General features: G+C 41.6%; 1 protein-coding gene across 1 annotated transcript in view; it reads left to right on the plus strand.

Moving 5' to 3' along the window:
- Window positions 1-20497, plus strand: part of RTN4 (reticulon 4) — an 85244-nt gene that overhangs the window by 17297 nt on the left and 47450 nt on the right. Inside the window, 3 exon segments of the mRNA XM_042469319.1 lie at window positions 4552-4608; window positions 5664-7495; window positions 7497-8070. Coding sequence (XP_042325253.1) covers window positions 4593-4608; window positions 5664-7495; window positions 7497-8070 — 2422 coding nt within the window. The 5' untranslated portion in view covers window positions 4552-4592.

Here is a 20497-nt window from a genome sequence, read left to right on the forward strand (position 1 = left end):
CAGGTAACTTGATGGCACACACATAGAGACATAAAGTAGTACAAAGAGCCACCTTAGAATATATAAAGGTTGACACAGCATTAGTATGATAGAAGTACATATATTCTGTGTTTTTGGAGGGTATTATTTAATACCAATAGTGAAATGGTACTTTTTCATAATTATTATATATTCTGCCTCTGTAGCCCAGGCCTCAGTCAGAGGACAGTGGAAGACAGGGGTTCTTGCAGATGTCTCATCCACAGGGCCACCATGAGTTGAGGTCAGTTCGAGAGCAGATAACAACAACAAAAGTCCCAGGCCATCTGGGACTTTAAAAGTCAAAACCAGAATTTCGAATTGTGGTCAGTAGTACACTACATTCCAGTGCACATGGCATTTTATATTCAGAGTTGCATGCCCTATTCATCAGTACATCTGTTATAGTTTGAACCAGTTGAGGAGTAGTCTTTCATGGGTAATAGCCCTCTGCACAATCTCTTGCAGTAAACTCCAGTGTCTGAACCTAAAGACATATGTAATTGCAGGCAGCAGTATTCAGAATTAACAGAAATGTCAAACAAGCATTTTCTTCTTCTCTATAATGCCTAGTTTTAAATATTTTTAACCTGTCCTACCTTGAGGTCTCTGGTGGGTTGAGAGGTGATATCTTAAATAAAAATAAAGGAGAAAATTGATTAATGCTGGTAGAATTCAAAGATACAACCATGTTAAGTCTGGAAAATCAGTATGCAAAGGGATCTTGTAGCACCTTTGAGACTAACTGAAAGAAAGAAGTTGGTAGTGTGAGCTTTTGTAGGCTTGAACCTACTTCCTCAGATGCATCTTAAGCCTTAGAGCAGGGGTAGGCAACCTTTTTGAGCCGGGGGCCGGGTTGCTGTCCCTCAGACAACTGGGGGGCCTGAGGCAAAAAATAAATAATATTTTTTTAAAATTAAATAAATAAATAAACTGGGACAAATGTAGGGCAAAATTTTCAAATGGAGGACACTTTTTTAAAAATGGAGGATACACGAAAAAATTTGTTGATTTTAAAAAAAAATGTTAATATAAATGCATGTTTCTGAGGCTTCTATAGACAACTGCCCCCCCCTTGCCCCCTCGCGTGAGAGGCCAAAGGCCCCAGCAGCAATCGGCGGCAGGACCGGGCTGGGGCCGGTCCCAAGGCCTCGCCGGGCCGTAGGTTGCCTACCCCTGCCTTAGAGTGTAGTTCTCTGTAACTCAGTATTGATGTCACCACTTGATCTTCAACTGTAGTAGCTCTGTCTGAACTCATTTTAGATGTCCTTTTGTTTGCTCATAGCTGTAACTGCACTTCTATAAAATTCATGTCTTGCCTCATTAAATGAGGCTGTCAGAAGTCCCTTGCAGGCTGTTTACTTTTCTTACATAGCACTTTCTTTTCATGGATCTTTTGTCTCAGGGGGTATCACTGCAGTCATCAGTAATATACTCTTGAAATGCATTCTCGCTGGGTTCATTTGCTGATGAAGTGATGTAAAACATTTATTTATTTATTGGATTGGATTTCCTGCCTTTATCCCAAAATAATTTGAAGAGGATAAATCTAAAACATTAACTACAAAAGTTTAAAAAATTAAATAATACTAATATCAAAACATGAGTTAAAATCATAGCATTATTAAAACCATTTAAAAAGTAAAAAAACATTAAAACAGTGCACCATACTGTTATTGTTGTGTGCCTTCAAGATGTTTCTGACTTACGGAGACCCTAAGGTGAACCTGTCATGGCAAGATTTGTTCAGAGGAGGGTTTCCATTGCCTTTCCCTGAGGCTAAGAGAGTGTGATTTGTCCAATGCCACTCAGTGGACTTCATGGCCAAGCTGGGAATTGAACCCTGGTCTCCAAAATCATAGTCCAACACTTAAGCCACTACACCACACTGGTTACACCACACTATAGCCTGTTACAGACAGCCAAAATAAAGCTGCTTCGAGTCACAGTGGAGGTATGGTGTTTCAATGATGCATGTGTTCCTAAGAGTCCAGAGCCGCACCAAAGCCACGCTCCAGTCCTTAGGGCTGGAGTGTGGCTTTGGTGTGACTTCTGACTCTTAAGATGCATGCATCATTGAAACACCATACCTCCACTGTGACTCGAAGCAGCTTTATTTTGGCTGTCTGTAACAGGCCTATATAAGTAAAATCCACATACCAAAAGCCTGCCTAAATAAAAATATCTTCAGCTGCTAGCAAAAAGAGAGCTGGGGTGGGGGGCCTCCTGTGGAAGGGAGTTCCACAGTCAGGGAGCAGCCAAGGAAAAGGTTGTCTCCTGAATCCTCTCCAGCTGTGCCTGCGAAGGTGATGAGACTGAGAGAAAGCCCTTCCCTGCCAATCTTAACCCTCAGGCTGGCTTATATAAGGCCTTTACATAGTCCTTTACATAGTCTGGACCTGAGCCATTTAGGGCTTTAAAGGTCAAACCATCACCTTGAATTCTGTACAGAAATGGATTGGTAACCAGTGCAGCTGTTTCAGCAGATGAATCATATGATCCCTGTAGCCAGCCCCAGCCAATGGTGTAGCCGCACCATTTTGCACCTGCTGAAATTTCTAAACAGTTTCCAAAGACCATCCCATGTGGAATGCATGTCAGTAGTCCTAAACTTGGTTTAGGATTAATAGTTGAGTGATAGGAGCCCTGGTAGCACAGCGGTTAAATGCTGGTACTACAGCTACAATGTTGTGAGTTTGATCCCAGGGCTCCAAGGTTGACTCAGCCTTCCCTCCTTTCGTAGGTTGGGAAAATGAGTACCTAGCTTGTTGGGGACAATTGGCTTACAGGTCGTAAACCACTTAGAGAGTGCTGAGGTCACTATGAAGCAGTATAGAAATGTAGATGCTATTGTTATTGCTATACCTTTTAGTTAACCCGTACTCCAATTTTGTACTAAGGAGGACTGAAATTAATAGAAAAAAATATCTTGGGTTGCATGTAAATGTGAGGGTATTTAGGGGAAGGAGACTAGAAATTCAGATAGGCATACTGAATTTTGCCAACCTTGCCTTTCATGATTTTTGATTGACCAACTTTCTTTTTAAGTAGTGCTTTATTCTAACTATTTATTAAAGACATTTTGCTGTACTGAACATAGTGATATAAACTTTCTGGGGAGAGGTTTGATTTCTTAGCAGGAGTCTTGACATACTCAAGGGATGAATGATAGGAAGAGGAAGTGTGGGGAAAGTAGAGAGGCTCTTTGGGATTCTTGAATAGATATTTAACCTGGTCCTCATTGTTTAACCAGTGATTCTCAAACTTGGATTTTCCAGGAGTTTTGGACTTCAACTCCCAGAAACCTTAGCCAGCTTGGCCAGAAGCCAGAAATTCTTGGAGCTGAAGTCCAAAACATCTGGATGACCAAGATTTGGGAACCACTTCTCTACACATACCAACAGTCTCATTAAATGTGAAGTCAAAGGCTTTCATGGCTGGCATCCATAGGTTTTTGTGGCTTTTTCAGGCTATTTGGCCGTATTTATTTATTCCTGATGTTTTGCTAGCGTCTTTCTCTGAAGATGCTAGCAACAGCTGCTGGTGAAACGTCAGGAATAAATTCTTCTAGAACATGGCCTCATAGCCTGAAAAACCCACAAAAAACTACAGCCTCATTAAATATTTGCATTTCTCAAATTTTCTGTTTCTCAAACTATGTCCCCTTTTGCTGTTTTTAACAACAAATATTTCTGCTAATTTGTAATCTTTTCATTTCTACCAGCTCTGGCTTCCATTGGTCCTGGAGCAGAATCCTTTATTATTATGGTTTTCTGCCTCTCTTTCCTGTCTTTGCGTGAAGAGTTCTGGGGCAAGTAGTTTTTGAGAGAGCATTCTACATAGGGAAGCACAAATTCACCTGTCCCTCAAAGAACAAGTCTTCGTTTGCCTACAGAAGCATGTTTCTCTCTGAGAGAGCTTAAGCCAGTATCTCACACTTCAAAATGTTGCTTGTTTTCTGTAATACTGCTTTGGATTAGCTCCAGCAAGTGTCACACCCCTTGGCAAATAAAAATAGAGGAAGATAAAGGTCCTCAAGCATGATCTACAGTTTAGCCTCATTTCTTCTCCCTGCCGAAGCAGTGATGTTGAAGCCTTATCTGGGCTTCATTGGTAAGATGTACTGCCCCTCCCCTTGCATATCTGACCATGTGAATCATAGCTACTTGTCAAGAATGCAGAGTGTGGTATTGAGTGGCCTGTGTATGACCTAGGCTAGTTCTGTAAGGGTGTGGTGGCTGAAACATCCTGGAATTTATTTGTGGTCAGTTTATACCATGTATCCTGAACCAACATTTTGGGTGTCTCCATTGTATAAACAGGACTGTTTTTAGACAGTGTCTGAGAGGTGGGGAATTTATCTTGAAATTTTGTCACAGAGTGAAGAACTCTTGCATGCAAGTTTTCTTAGTTTTTTTAAAAAATCTTGGTATAAAACTGTTAAAAATTTCAACTCTTTCTTCCCCTCCTTCCCTTTAAGAAAAAATATTTTTGCCATATTTCTGCTGAGGTGATACTCTATTTGTTTTTCAGATGAGACCCCTTTTCCTCTACCTGTTGCATCGGAACCTCTGATGCACTCTTCTGCAGGCAAGTTATTTCAGCTAGCCTTTTGCATTAGAGTATGCCCCATGTCCTGCGTGTATTCCCTCTCACTAATAGATTCTAGATTTATTTACTAAAGTTTGGCATGGATCCAAGAATACTGAGTCTTCTAAAATTAGATAACATCGGCTTTGAAAAAAAAAAGCAATAGCTCAAAATTCAAACTCGGGCAGTGTCCATTTTAAACATAAACCACAGCTGCCTCTGAATTCTTGGACCCTTCTCTCTAGGAAATTCTGTAGCTAGTATTAACAGCTTAACTGTTTACAGTGTAGTTGCTTCTGCTGACGTAGAGTTGGCTTTAATCCGCTACAATTAATAAAATGCTAGAGTTGATGCATTTTACTATTATTGCAATTAATTTGTCTTTTCATCCTGTTAGGTACAACAACATCATGGACCAGTATGGATATAAAACTGCCAATCTCTTAACTGTAGTTAAGAGACTGTGCTGTAGGCTTCTTCCTAGTTTGAATTTACAGTTAATCAAGGTTCACTGTTATTTGTGCATTGGCACTAACTTTGATGAATACATAATGGAATTTTTGTTGTAACCATCATTCAAAGTTGATTTGCAAGCATTGGCCAAGAGGAACACTGTTAAACGTGGTTAGTGGAGGTGCACACATAATAGCAAAGGTTGGCAAGGCAGAACGTGTGACCTTACCAACAGCTTTCTTCTAGACTCTTAACTATGGTGAAGAGATAATGACTTTTATATCTGTATTGGACCATTTCTTCATCTTTTAAAAAAATGAACAGAGGTGGGAGTAGGAGAATGAGAACCACCAGTCTGGTTTTGTGAAACAGGTGCACTTGGCATTGTTCTGAGCCTTTACATTATCTTTTTGGATTCCATGTTTGCTCCTTCATTAACATTTACCTTCTTTTGCTAACTTAATATTACACATGATTCCCACTAATCTTTCAAGCAGTAACAGTTGACTTAGCTATTATATTGGAACCTATTGTTAAATTCTTGGCTTAACTTTCAGACCACTTGCTCTCTTGCTAATTTTCCTTTCTGTCCACGGCCACAGACAAAGATATGGAATTGCCGGAGCAGCTAGGTCGTGCACGCTCAGCTGGCCAAGAAGATTTCACTGCTGTCTCGCTTGATGCCACTGCTTCTCTTCCCTCTCTCTCTCCTCTCTCAGCCAACCCTTTTAAAGAACATGCAGCTCATGATGCAGTATCAGATGGACTCTCTGCAAAAGGCAGTTATGGTCAAATTGAAAGTGAAGCATTTAAAGCCAGTAGAAAAAATGCACAAAACCCATTCCTTGCAGATGATGGTGGAGAGATCTCAGAATTAAAACATTCAGATGTGATGCCCTCATATGCTCGGGCAGAACCATTCTTTTTATCTCAGATGAAGGAGCCAATGGACACTCAAGGAAAGTCTGATACTGAAAAGTTTCCCACCTACCAGCTGGACTCTTCTCCAGACTCACCTGTTGAATTATTTGTGAAGCAGGATAAAGATATTTCTCTCGATGAGAAACATGATATTGATGATTATAGCAAAGATGTGGCATTTGCAGACTATTCTGCAAAGGACGAATATGTGGATTTCAAACCATTTGAACCATCATGGGCTAATAATGAAACTAGCAGTTTGAAAGATGTTCCTAGCAATCTAGTAGATGGTGGAATAGAAAGCAACATAGATAAGGGTGAGGTGGAGAAAGCTAAGACTCAGCCTGCTCAAAAATATTTTGAAAAAGATAATGAAACCAGCAATGAAGAAATTTCTTTCCTTAGCACTCCAGATGGCTCAAAAGAGTCTTCACAAGCTTATATTACTTGTGCCAAGTCCGAATCAGCTGGGACAAGTGAGAGCATTGCAGCCAAGTCTCTCCCTCTGGTAGAAGAACAGGCTTCTGAAAATAAAACGGATGAGAAAAAGATAGCAGAAATGAAGGCCTATTTTGGCACAGAACCAAGCGGTATCCATGCTGAGTTGATAAGTGGCCAGGTCCAGAAAGCTGACTCTGAGAAAGTGGAAGACATGCTGAAGACTTCTGAAGATGCTGTAGCAAACATGCCGGAAGGTCTTACTCCAGATCTAGTGCAAGAAGCATATGAAAGTGAACTTCATGAAGCAATTAGCCCCAAGCTTGCTTATGAAACAAAGATAGATTTGGTTCAAACATCTGAGCCACCACAAGAGCCTTTGAATGTTAGTGTACAGCTCTGTCCATCCTTTGAAGCAGGACCTGAAGCTTCCCCATCTCCAGTCTTACCAGATATTGTTATGGAAGCACCACTGAATGTGAGCGCTACTGGGATAGTTGGCCCTGCAGTTCAGGTAGAAGCCTTCCAAGTGGAATCTCTTACAGCTTCTGGTGACTACGAGAATGACTATGACAGTGCAACACAGAAGTCTGAGAAGCCTCCATCCTACCAGGAGGCAATGAATGTACCATCAACTCAAGCACCAGAAACTAAGATTGAAGCTGATAATAAGAAGCCTGATGCTAAGAAAGATGCATCTCCAGAGGACTTAGAGAATTCATATATATCCATTGCATGTGACTTAGTTAAAGAAACAAAGGTATCCAATGAATCTGTTTCCCCAAGCTTTGCAGACTACTCCACAATAGCGATTCCAGAGTTTGTTTCACGACCTGTGCCTGAATATTCTGAGTACGCTGAGAAGACATCTCTACGATCTGCAAAAAGCAGTTTGTTTTGTTCTGAGCCAGAACTTGATCTTTCTCAGAAAGAGAAGGAAGCTGTGCATGAGAAGCCACTTGAAGTTGCTTCTGAGATTGTATCAAAGGGAGGTCAGGAGGAGAAATGTGAGGAGATCCTACCTTCTCTTAGCAAACCCTATCTGGAATCCTATCAGCCTCCCCTGGAACCTTCCAAAAAACGCAGCCACCTCTTGGTCTCCAGAAGCAGATGCTGCAGACTTGGTCAAGAAGGAAAAGACACCCCAGCTACACCTGGAAGAAGTCAAAACTTGTGCAGATGATTTCCCTATCTGTAAGGAACCCAAAGGTGGAGACACAATTGTGCTGTCTGCAGAATCTTCTCCAGAAACTGATGACTTCCCCACAATCCCTTATCAAGCTGCTAAGTTAGTGAAGGGAGCTACAGAAAATGATGCAGTAATGGATAAAGAAAGCAGAGAGCATTGTGATGTAGTCAAAACTGAGGTGAGGCAGCCTCCCTACCAAGAGGTAGCCCAGGACCTGTCTTTAAAGAATGTACATGTCAAAACTGAAGAGCAAGATCTTGCCTTGGAAACCACCCCTGAGAAACTGGACACAGAAGTGCCTGAAGCAACCAAGGAGCCTTTGCCCCCAACTGAGGTTGCCCCTTTGTCTGCAGAGGAAAAGATAGTCAGTGTAGGAAAGGAAGCTGAGAGAGGAGTTGCTTCTGTTAAAGAAAAGGAAAAATCCCCTCCCTTGTTTCCATCAAAGCTGAGTAAACTTTCAGGTAATCTGCTTTCACTTCCTTTTCATTTCACTGATCATTGTGTTTCTTCAGCATGCCATAGCTTGTATGTGTGTACGTATATATGTTTGTGCCAGTATATACCTATACAAATCTGGTCACTTCTGCTGAGAAAGTACTTACCTAAATTCCGTTTTGCCTGCCATCTAAACCCTTTTCCCAATTTAAATAACTGCTTTAGATGAGAGGGTTTTTTGTTTTATTTTTTTATCTTGATCATAGTAAAATGTGATAGTGCTTGCTTCAAAACAGTTGCTTCTTGGTGGGTCTTTCTAAAGTACAGTAGTTGTAAATGATATTGAAGCATGCTCATTAGGCATCATGCTCAGAGATACCAATACAGTATCTTTTTCTTCTGCTTGTGAATCATGGTTATTGTGGCCACAGTCCAATGTAGAGTTAAGTGTGCCATTGGTTTTCTTAGAATCATGGCAGGTAGCTCTCTGGAAACTTCATCTTGCCATCCAGTGGCAATAAAGAAGTCCCATGGTAGGAATCATTGGGGAGGAGAAACATTGAAAATGTCAAATATTGTAAGTTTTTAACTTGCAGCCTTTCCTTCTAATATGGGACAAAAGGTGGCTCATATGGCTCCTATATACATTTATTGGGTGGTAATATTTGGGATGTTGTGTAGTTTTGGTTGCCCTGTTTCAAACAGACCCAAAAAAATGGGGAATACCAAACTGATCAGAAAGTTGAAGCACCTTTCTTGTGAGGTAAGGCTGAAGTGTTTGGTATCTGGTTTTTTAAAAGTTTAATTTTTTAAAAAAATTAAGTGCATTTTACGGGAGAGTGTATACTTTTCTCCCCTTCTATGCCTCATAATCTTAATCTTAGATTGTCTAAATGCTAATTTATATAAATTCCTGCTACACGAAACAGTGCCTTATAGGTTTAAAGGGACATATGTGTGTTTAACCAGTTCATGGAGGATAAGTCTTTTTCATTGGCTGTTGGTTCTATGAAATAGAAAGTGGAGTCTCCCAGTTTGGAGTAGCTGAAGAGCAATTGAGGGTGAAAGGATGCTGCCCTCTGTGTGAATTGTGCCCTTTGCAGCAGCTTCCAACTCCCATAGCTCAAAATGGGATGCAGTAGATGGTGTGGCCTGCTCCGTCTCATGGTAGTTGTTAAACTTAAGTCAGTTGACTTGTGGTCTGTGTGTCAAACTGATTTCCTAATGTGGAATTGGACAATACTGTATAAACATGTTCATGATAGTATCCTTTCCTGCCGATAGAAGTACAGCTTGTACTAAAGAGCACTCTGGTGAGTCTGGATATTTCTTTTAGCCTTTTTTAAAAAAGGAATCTTGGGTATCACTGAGTACTGGCAAATCTAAATGAGTAGCTTTGCAGAGCTAGCATGGTATAGTGGTTTAAGTGTTGGACCAGAACTCTATGAGACCAGATTTCAGATCCCTGCTCAGCCATGGAAATCCACTAGGTGACCTTGCTTGCAAGTCATATTCTAGAAACCTGAGAGGAAGGCAGTGATATCCTCCCCCCCCAACAATCTTGCTAAGAAAACTGTGTGATAGTTTCACTCCAGCGTCGCCATGAGTTGGAAGTGACTTGAAGGCACACAACTATAACAAGCTTTGCAGATACAGCTTCTCATCACTTTTAATTCCAATGGTCTTATCTGATTGGCCACTTTGAGCATCTTTCACATCTTTCATCATCACTCCCCTTTTAAGGTGGCTTTTCTCCTTCGTCACAAGCCTTGTTTTCTTCTGGTATGTTGCATGCCATGGCTTGTGTGAGTATTCCTAAGTCTGAACTATAGGGATGCATGGCAGAGTATCACAAAGACAGTGGCTGCTTCTGGAATGACAATGGGAGGACATCAAAGCAAAGTAATCGCTCCTGGATGGTTGTGATCAAGCTGTGTCTGTCCAGCACAATTTAATTCTAATTGGTTATATGAAAATGTCACCACTATCAGCAAATTAATATGGCTTACGTACCCAGTAAGATGAGCAGACAATGCTGTCTTGGTAGTTTTAGATAAGAGTGTAGAATTGTTGACTCTTCTGTTAACTTTCTTCCCAGAATTCTATTGCTGGAACTATTTGCCTCTGTTCTTACTCAAAATGTGTGAATCCTGATACCCTTTCTCAGGCTCCTGCTTTATTAGTATGTTTGCATTCAACACCTAAAATAGCAACCAGCCTTACCTTTACTCCTGAAACTCAGCCACTCTGAGCTGACTGAAGATCTCTTGCTGTCTAACAGATACTCCGTCCATAGCTGCCCCTTACATTTGGAGCTCTCCTTGGCAATATCATACACATAACTGCATTATTCTTATTTCTGCAAGACCTTCTTCAAGCCACCTCTTGTATGAAGCAATTAGTCCTTTCCTAAGTGAAATTCAGCTTTAAAGATTCGACTGTACTCATACAATCATCCAATTACCCTTAATTTATTATAATTGTTTATACCCTGCCTTCATTGTCTGTGGCTGGTGGGTTGCATGTTGGTGCAGTGGTGAATCTCCTCTGGGTTTTAGCATGGCTTTGAAAGGAGCCAGTGAAGATGCTGAACTACATCACCCAAATAGGTGATGAACAATTCAATCAATACAGTATTCTCCCCTCTGTCAGAAAGTCCTCTGAAACATGCAGTTTTCAAGAACTATATGCAGTTCAGGAATTGCTGTACACAAAATCCCACACATGGTTTCTTTTATTTTGCCCCTGAAACAGGTTTTTCTGCAGAGAACGTAACTTTCTTTTAAATCTCACATGTTTCAGTATGGATGAATTTTGAGCAGAAAAAGTCTCAAGCAGTTGAGAATCTTGTTGCATCTAGATGTCCTCTGTGAGGAATCCTGATGACCTTTTTTGGTCAAAGGTTGGGAATTTGATGTATATTCTTTACATCTATAGGTTACAAGTCCCCAGAATTAACACCTGTGGGGTAGGGGCACTCCCACTGGGACAGGTGGTGGTTGAAATAAATAAATTGATGGTTCCTGGCAATGAAGAAGTGACTTAACTCGTTCTATGGTGCTCGTATTGCGTCCGCTGAGTCGCGTCCGGCAGAGTTGTTCAGGGTGGTCAGGGAGCTAACTCAGCTCCCTCCCGCCCTGAACCAGATCCTTGAACCTTCTAAGGCCTGCTGTGACTTGTTTAACGACTTTTTTGCGGATAAAACCTCTCGTATAAGCGAAGGTCTGAACGCCGACATTATAGCAGAACCTAGGGTAGAAGTGTCCAGAGCCTCCGTGGACTATGTTAAGCTGGATCAATTTGAGTTGGTGAGTACCGAGGATGTGGACAAGATCCTCGGAAGTGTTCGGAAAACAACCTGCTCTCTTGATCCCTGTCCCTCGTGGTTAGCAGCCCAGGGGGGGGACCGGCAGTAACATTATTGTTACGCCGGATAGTTAACACATCTCTGAGGGATGGGCTATTTCCATCTCAACTCAAATTGGCCATTGTAAAACCTATTTTAAAAAAGCCCTCCCTCGACCCCCTGGTACATAATAATTATCGGCCTGTTTCGCTGCTACCATTTTTGGGGAAGGTGATCGAGAGGGCGGTTGCGATCCAGCTTCAGGCGGTCTTGGATGAAACGGATTATCTGGACCCATTTCAAACTGGCTTCCGGGTGGGTTACGGGGTTGAGACGGCCATGGTCGCCTTGGTCGATGATCTCTGTCTGAGCATCGGCAGGGGAAGCGTGTCCCTGTTGGTGCTCTTGGACATCTCAGCGGCTTTCGATACCATAGACCATGGTATCCTTCTGGGACGCCTGGCAGAGGTGGGGATCGGGGGCACTGCGCTCCAGTGGTTCCGCTCCTACCTCTCCGGGAGGTCCCAGATGGTGCAGCTGGGAGACGTGTGCTCTGACGAGAGGCCCCTTAAAACCGGGGTCCCTCAAGGAGCCATTCTGTCTCCCATGCTATTTAACATTTACATGAAACCGCTGGGAGAGATCATCCGGAGACATGGGGCGCGGGGTTATCAGTACGCTGATGACACCCAAATTATTTTCTCTATGTCTCCGACTGATGCAGTGACTGGGGATGGCGTCTCTCCTCTCGTGGCCTGTCTGGAGTCAGTAATGGGCTGGATGAGGGAAAACCGACTCAAGTTGAATCCAGAGAAAACGGAGGTACTAGTGATAGGTTCTCCTGGTCCAGGAATGGCGGTGGTTCCACCTGTCCTGAACGGGGTCACGCTCCCTGTGAAGGACTCCGTGCGCAGTCTGGGGGTGCTTCTTGACTCGTCGCTTCACCTGACAGCTCAGGTGAATGCGACGGTCAAGAGCACCTGTTATCAGCTTCGGCTGATTCGCCAGCTGCGCCCATACCTGGCCCAGAGGGACCTAGAAACTGTTGTACATGCTCTGGTAACTTCGAGACTGGATTTCTGCAACGTACTCTACATGGGGCAACCCTTATACCAAACTCGGAAGCTGCAAATGGTGCAGAATATGGCAGCCCGGCTGGTCACTGGTGCTCCCAGGACCAGCCATATAACACCGGTGCTGAAAGACCTCCATTGGCTGCCCACCCGCTTCTGAGCTCAATATAAGGTGTTGGTGATTACCTATAAAGCCCTAAATGGCTTGGGCCCAGGATACCTAAAGGACCGCCTCTCCCCATACATTCCGCCTCGCACCCTCAGAACGTCTGGGCAGCAGCTACTGAAGGTGCCTGGGGCCAGATTAGTCTCCACTACTCGGACGACGTTTTCCACAGCTGCCCCAGCCCTTTGGAATGCGCTGCCCACAGAGCTCCACTCATCTACTACCCTGGCCCAATTTAGGAAGGATCTCAAAACCTTCCTATTCCAACAGGCATTCCCCGAATGAATATCCTGCGGGCCTCCCTCCTCTTTCGTGGCCAAGAGGTTGGGCTATGGGGCTTTTTGTCTGTTATTTTATTGTATGGTTTATGCTTTTGTATTTTAATCTTTTTGTATTATATGGCTTGTTGTTTTTAACCCTGTTGTAAGCCGCCCTGATCGTAGGAAGGGCGGGATATAAATAAAATTTTTATTATTATTTATTATTATTAACAGGAAACAGGTTTTGAGCTCATCAGCAGTCTGATTTGTGTTCTTGTCCCTCATGCTCTCCTTCTTCTGGAGTCTGCCTTGAATGTCTGATTTTTTAAAAAAAGATTACAGTCTCTTCAGAACAAATTTTTGCTTCTTTTACTGTGTTAATGAGATGAAAACAGCAAAAATATGGATACTTTAGCTGCACACATTTCCTTACACTTACAAAATTAAAAAGTCAAACAGACACAAAGCATGTTTTACTCCTTGCTCACACCTTCTATCTGTGACAAATAGGACAATCTGGTGGCTCATGTACCAGTGTAAATCCCAACAAAGTGACACACCAGTGTATGAACCATGGCTGCTGCTTCATCACTTTTTCTCTCCAAGACTGGGTTTGCCCTGTCTTCACCAAAATTTCCTGATAAACACTGTCACTTAAGTGATTAATTTAAATTTGACATATCCAATTGTATTTTTTCAACCAAGCATTCTCAGTTTTCCAACTGCACATTTTTTCCAGTTTTCTGTCCAACTCATTAAAAACAAAGACTAAAACATGAACACATTTTACCTGGAATTTTTTCACCGAGTTCTGGTTGAACTATAAAGGAGTGGGGAAAGAGTTACATTTCATGCTTTTATCAAACCTTGTCCTTATCCCCTTAGATGACAGGCTTAGCAAAAAAGCATGAGATAGGAGTTAATACTAAGGAACTTCGCCAAAGCAACAGCTGCCAGAAAGTCAACCCCCACCCTCCCAAACAGTATGAAGAGAATGAAACAAACACTTTGGCAACTTTAGAGCCTGCTTGTTCTGCAAGGTCTTTAAGTCTGCAACAGAGGCTGCTGGAGAAATCTTGTCTGAACAAATTCCTTCCCTAGCTGGTCCTGTTAGGCAGGCCCTCTTTGACCTCTTATTTTTCTTGCTGCATTGAATTGTTTGCCACATACCCGTTGTGTGTGACTTTCCATTGCAGAACATTGTGGCCCTTGTTGAAAGATTCCGGTGAATTAAGCATAAGCCTCTGACTCAGCGGAAAGCTACTTCTGACACAGAAAAGAGTCATTCTTTAGCCTTGATGGTGGGTTACCTATGGAGAAATCCATTTTAAAGCCTGATGTCTGAGTGCAAGTAGCTTACAAACAAGGGTTAAAGTTTGGTTTGAATTAAAGTGTTTTATGCTGCCTACAAACAGCATTGACTTCTAACCCCAGGAAGATTGTGTCATGTCTATTTCCATCCATTGTTATAAAAAAATATTGATGTAATATACTGAAGAATTTGGGGCTAATTTTTTAAAAAGGGGTTTTCCTCCTTGAAGAGTCTGTGTTAACATCTCCCTATAGAGCCTCAGCCAGACTTTATTAATCCAGTGCTAGTACTTCTTTTTCTGTTAACAATAACGTGTGTTATGATTCTTGACATGGCCACAGTCCTCCTGAGTAAGGTTGTTACGTTAGTACAGATAATGACTTACAACCAGATAAAGTAACCTCCATATTAAAAAAAAAACAATGGGGGCAAAGGCAATGAAGAAACTCCAGATATGTTATACCTAAGAAATAAATTGAGTAAGAGTTTTAATAACTCATCTTATCATGTCAGTCCACATCTATGAGAAGAAGGTACAATACCTGTATTTAGCAGTCTGGTCCTGCATTTTACGGCTGGTTAATACTTATATTTCTGTATAAGTTGACCTCATGCATAAGTCAACTTTCTCCAGCATGTTTGGGGGCCAAAACTGTGGATTTTGGTATGACCCATGGATAAGTCAAGGGTCATCCTGCAGAAGGTGGGACAGTTCCAGCCACCCCTGGCCACTGCTGCCGCCATTTTTCCACCCAGGCATTTTTGCCATTCTATTCATAAAAGAAGACAGTTCTTTCTTTTTTCTTTTCTTTTTTGGTAAAAGTTAAGGTGCAGTATTAACTCTAATCAAAACAGGAACCATCCCCATCTTGGCGTAAACCGGTTAAAGGGGAGAGTTTAGCCCGTCCTGCGATAACTTAAAAGAAGTACTGACCAGCTCTTATTCTCTTGGCGCTCCTTTCAGAGGAAACACAAAAGACCAACTGCTACTCCTGCTATTTTCCTGCCCAGGATTCAAAAAGTCCAGATGTGGTACCACAGCGGAGTTTACTTTCATTGACCCATGGATAAGTTGAGCCAGGTTTTTTTGGGGTCAATGTTTGATTGAAATTTCTAGACTTACACATGAGTATATACAGTATTTTATTTTTGTAAATAGTTACAAACAACTTTCTTAGCAATTCCTAAATTTAAATAGAGGTGGGGTTGTCAGGAAGAAAAGAGTGTTTGTGTTGCACCAGCATTTAAATACTGACTTCATCCATTGGTCAATATAGCTCAGCTTCATTGGCTACTAGTTCGTTTCAAGGCTGTGGATTTTATCACACGAGGGACAGGACAATGAAGTTCCATCCCTGATATGATAAACTCTATAGCCTTGAAGAAAACTGGTAGCCAATGAAGCTGAGCTATATTGACCAATGGATGAAGCCAGCTGTCCCATCCTTCCCACCCGATCACGGGAAGTACTTTCACACATGACCCATAATTGACCACCCTGGAAGTGTGAGTGGAAGTGTTCACACGAATCACTTTCACATGTAAGCATTCTGAAAAGTGCATTTAGCTGTCAGTAAAATGTCATTTTCCTGTCATTTGCTGCAATTTTGTATTAATGGAATAACCTGTTAATACCATTACACTTCACTGGTGGCTGAATGTCAGGTTCAGCACACTTTCATGTGAAAGTGTTTACTGTGATCACTTTCACTCGGGTCACAAATGGGATAAGGATGGAGGAGCAATCCCATCCCTATCCCGTCCACATGTGATAATCTCCAGTTGGTCATGACCTTTAAAGCCCTACATGGCTTGGGTCCAGACTATCCAAAATATTGATTGCCCTATAAGAGTTGGTCCAAAATTGTAAGATCTTCAGGACTGGCCGTTCTCCAGCATATTTTGTGAAGACATGGAAGAGAACCTTCTCAGTGGTTGCTCCCAGACTGTAGACCTCTTCCACAGGAGGCCCAGTTTAGCCCCCTTCCTCCCTCTTACTCCCAGCATGTGTTGACCTTTTTCTTCAGAGAGGCCTTTGATTTTTAATCACATTGCAGAACACTTTTTGAAAGTGGTATGGTGTTTTTATCATGTATGTTTTAAAAAATGTTTTAAATGTATTTTAAACTGCTTTTAACCATGTGCTTTTACTGAAACTGATGTTTAGTTTTTAAAACCTTTTAAATAATACATTTTTAATTGAACTTCTCATTTTAAATTTTATAAGCCATCTTAGATCTCATGGTGAGAAGTATAAATTAAATTAATACCTTAAAAAAGTAGATTCCCAGTCTTCCTCTACTTCTGGTAAGTATATTGAAAATAATGAATTGAAAAATTTGGAGCGGCATGGCATTGGGACTATCAGCAATACAATATCAAGGACAAATGTAGAGCTACAATAGTTTTTCTTTTCCTGGCTGTCTCCCTGGAGGGTCTCACTTAATGGTAGCATTTGAACCTCTGTGTTATTCTGAGTCATCTACAGAATTAATATGAAAGTAAATAGTGTTTACTTCAGTGTTGCAAGGACTGACATGCAGTGTTGCCAGTTTCTGGGATTTCCCCCAGAAATTGGGATTTTTGAAACTTTTCTATCATTTCTGGGGTTGGCCAAATTTCTGGGAGGATTCTGGGAATTCAAGGCTTCCACCCAAGTATTAAGGGGAATACAAGCCTTTTCAGGGGAAACTGGGCCAAAATACCTTCCCAGGAAGTTCCTGCCCCCCAAAAATGGCCAACATACCTCTCACCCCCCCCGGAAGCCACTCCCCCTGACCCAGAAGTCCCGCCCCCCCATTCCGGGATTTTGGCGCAATTCTGGGATTTAGAATTTGGGAGTTTTGCCGAGGGAAAACCACTGCTGAATAGGAAAAAAAACCCCCAAGAAAATCCAAAATTAGTTTTGAAGTTGACATTTCCCCCCCTATAAGGCCAGCAGGGTTACCCGGAAAAATGTTTTGTATAATATTTAGGTTCACTTTGAAAATTCATTGACCTGTTGATGTTTACCTGGTTATGGGAGTAAAAATGTAAGGGTGTGTGGTCTGGAACTACCTTGTTTTGGCAATATTCCAACATAGCACTAAGCCATGTTGACATCTTGATGCAACCTAGCATTGCAAGAATGAGTTTCATGCTTTTCCATGGCCCTTCTGCAAAACAGGTGAAGACCAGAAGCATTGGCTGTCTGCCCTGCTGCTCAAGATGGCTTAACTGATGATGCTGAGGATTGCTGCTTTACTTGCAAAATATCTAGTATTATATGTTTGATATGCATTTGTGGATCTCCATATCTTCCTTGTAGTCACGCCTTCTGTGGGCTCTGGGTCAGTGGGACCTGAGTTACACAGTGTTGGTTGTGGACCTTGTAACAGTTTGTCTGTAGGTGCAAACCCTTCTCCCTCTTTGTATAGGACAAAAGAGGTTATTTGTTCAGTTGGGGGATAGCCTGAGTCTAAATGCCTTCCTTGTCATTGGTGATCAAATTGAGTTTGCTGTTAATCTGATAGAAAATGGAAAATAGGCCACTCACTCACACATACTTGTTTTTTTAATATATATATATATATATATATATATATATATATATATATATATCGAATGTATACAATGCAGTATAAACAAGCAGTCAATATAAGATAAATAATAAACTCATAAACAGCAGAAACTTGTCCAAGCCTCTGCAAGAATTAACAAGTTTTATTTGGTGTAAGCTTTTGCACAGTATAGCCTGCTGCCTGCTTTATTGGGTTTGTTGTTGTGTGTCTTCATTTTGAACTCTTCATGGGCTTTTCAAGATTTGTTCAGACGGGGTTTGCCATTGCCTTTCTTTGAGGCCAAGAGGGTTGGCTTTCTTAAGGCAACTCAGTGGGTTTCTGTGGCTCTAGGAGTTCTAGTGCCACACTCAAACCGCTTATCCCAAGTAGGGCATTCAGTTCATCAGATGCAACTGAACAATTTGGGCTGTTGAAATGAAGGAAGCTTCAGGTAACTGGTAATGGATTTTTGGGTACTTGGCAACTGTGTTTTTAAAATCAAGTCTGTGTCTTTTGTAGTTGGTTTCAGTTGGCGGATCTTGAGGTTCTAGGAAAATGCAAAGATCCTGGAGGACTGAAGTCTACTCTCTGTACAGGGTTGCTGTGCTTCATTACGTTACGTAGGACTATCGGCTGATTTGAATATCTGCCTTTTTGTTAGTTAACCAACTTGACTTAGTATGCTGATTTACAGATATACCTCAGTTAATGGGTTTTGCTTCTTTAACAGAAACTTTGGTACTAGAGGTAGAAATAACATGGAAAGAATGGGAACAGGTTCCTAAACCACAAAAAAAGAAGAGCAACATGTTTCAGCAAACTTTTTCTTTAAAACTAATGTTTTGTACATGTGAAATGAAGCCAACAGGTCAGGTAAACCTTGTATAAGTAAACAAAAACATTCCGAATCTTATAAAAACCACTTCAAAGCTTCTTCCAGAATGCATCCTAGGAAGATTTTTTTTTCTTTCTTTCAGCAGCCTCCACTTTTCTTATGATTTCCATTTTAGTGGTGAAATTTATAGGATTATTCTTTTTCAACATTTACAAGGTAGCTGGTGAGACCAGCTGATCAGCTTCCCCCTTTTCTTTCTGTGTTGCTCTTTACACATGCTCAGTAAGTGATTCTGAATATGGATCTTTACCTTATCTGTTGTACGCAAGCACACACAGGTAACTAGGATCACTTAAAATAGACTCCCTTTTCTTCCCAGGTTAAACTTTTTTTGCAGTATTTACTGCAGATATACTGCTGCAGTGCAACACCAACAGCCCAACAGCTTTCCAGTCTTTCCTCACTATTCTCCAAATGCTGATGCTGTTAAAAAAACCCTTCCTGCTAGAAAAAGGGCTAGGAGGAACAGAAGGAATATTTTACTGTAGACACACTGTTTCAACCCAGCACTGAAAGCCTGTCTTTCTTCAGTCCTCTTTGACCATCCTCCCAGTGCCAGTGATGCATAAAAGTCCAGCGAGACAGAAGACAAGAAAAGAAAGGGCTGAGCTCATGTAAAAAGACTTTATAAAAAAAGAGCTTCTTTATTAGAGACTTTGCTAACTGAGGTGTGCCTGTATTGTGAAACCTTATCAAAAGGCAAGGGTGTGTGGAACCATCTTGAATGATTTTGCTAGTTCTTATGGAAAATATTTGGTTTTCTCTTTTTAAAAAAAATCACATGATGTCAGATGTCACTTGAGGAAGAATCCTTTACAGGTTGTACAGTCGCCCCTTCTAACTCACAGGTCTGGGATCTGCGCCCTCGAATATCTGCAGAGGGCCAACCTCTTCTATTTCCAATGGTACGCGTACATACACCCCATTCAAGGCTATGAGGCTTGAATCTACACGAGCCTCCGTTTTCACATGGGGGGGGGTCCAGAACGGAGCCCCCGCGAAAACAGGGCCAACTGTATTTTGCTTTGGACAGAATCCCAGTGTTTCCTTTGGTGCTCTTTTGTCGATATACAGTAGATCCTTGTTATACGCTGGGGTTTGGTTCCAAGATCCCCCGTGTATAACAAAATCCATGTATGTTCAAGTCCCATTAAGTATAATGACATAGCAAAATGGTGTCCCTAATAAAAAATGAAACATCAAGGTAAATTTATACTTTTTTGGAACATTTTCAAACCGTCTATGCTTAAATCCGTGTATAAAAAATCCGTGTATAAGAAGGGCCGACTGTACCTTGGGTATTGCAAAGGTGGGAAACATGTGCTTCACCAGATTTGGTTGGCGCTGCAATTCCCAGCATTCTTCACTATTGCCCTGGAGGCAAGGACTGCAAGGATTTGTAGTTCAGCAACATTTCAGAGGCTGCATGATCCCCTGCCACTGGAATAGGTGAATAAGCCTCTTTTAAAATATGTTTTTCTTGGTGTAAATTGGGATGTAGATGTTTATTCCATTAACTTTCAAATCAGCTGGGACAGTCACTGGCCAGGGGTGATGAGATACGAAGCTGACCCATGTGGTGGTTGTGAATTTTCATCTGGTAACTAATATCCCAACTGATAAAACCGATTACAACTTGCACTCAGATGCTTTCTCCAGCTTTTGGTATTTTGTCTTCTTGCAGTGCTTAATTGGCTTTTTGACCTTTTCCAAAAGGAGGGGGGGGGGAAAGAGAAATTGCTTGGTGTCTGAGTAATTTGTAGATGAAAATGGCAGTCAGCTGTGTTTTTCCTCCACATACAAAAATGTCAGTAAGTCACATTCATTTCAGTCCCAATGTATAATTTAGACCCTACTTAATT

This window comes from Sceloporus undulatus, chromosome 1 (assembly GCF_019175285.1).
Source record: "Sceloporus undulatus isolate JIND9_A2432 ecotype Alabama chromosome 1, SceUnd_v1.1, whole genome shotgun sequence".
NCBI lineage: Eukaryota > Metazoa > Chordata > Lepidosauria > Squamata > Phrynosomatidae > Sceloporus > Sceloporus undulatus.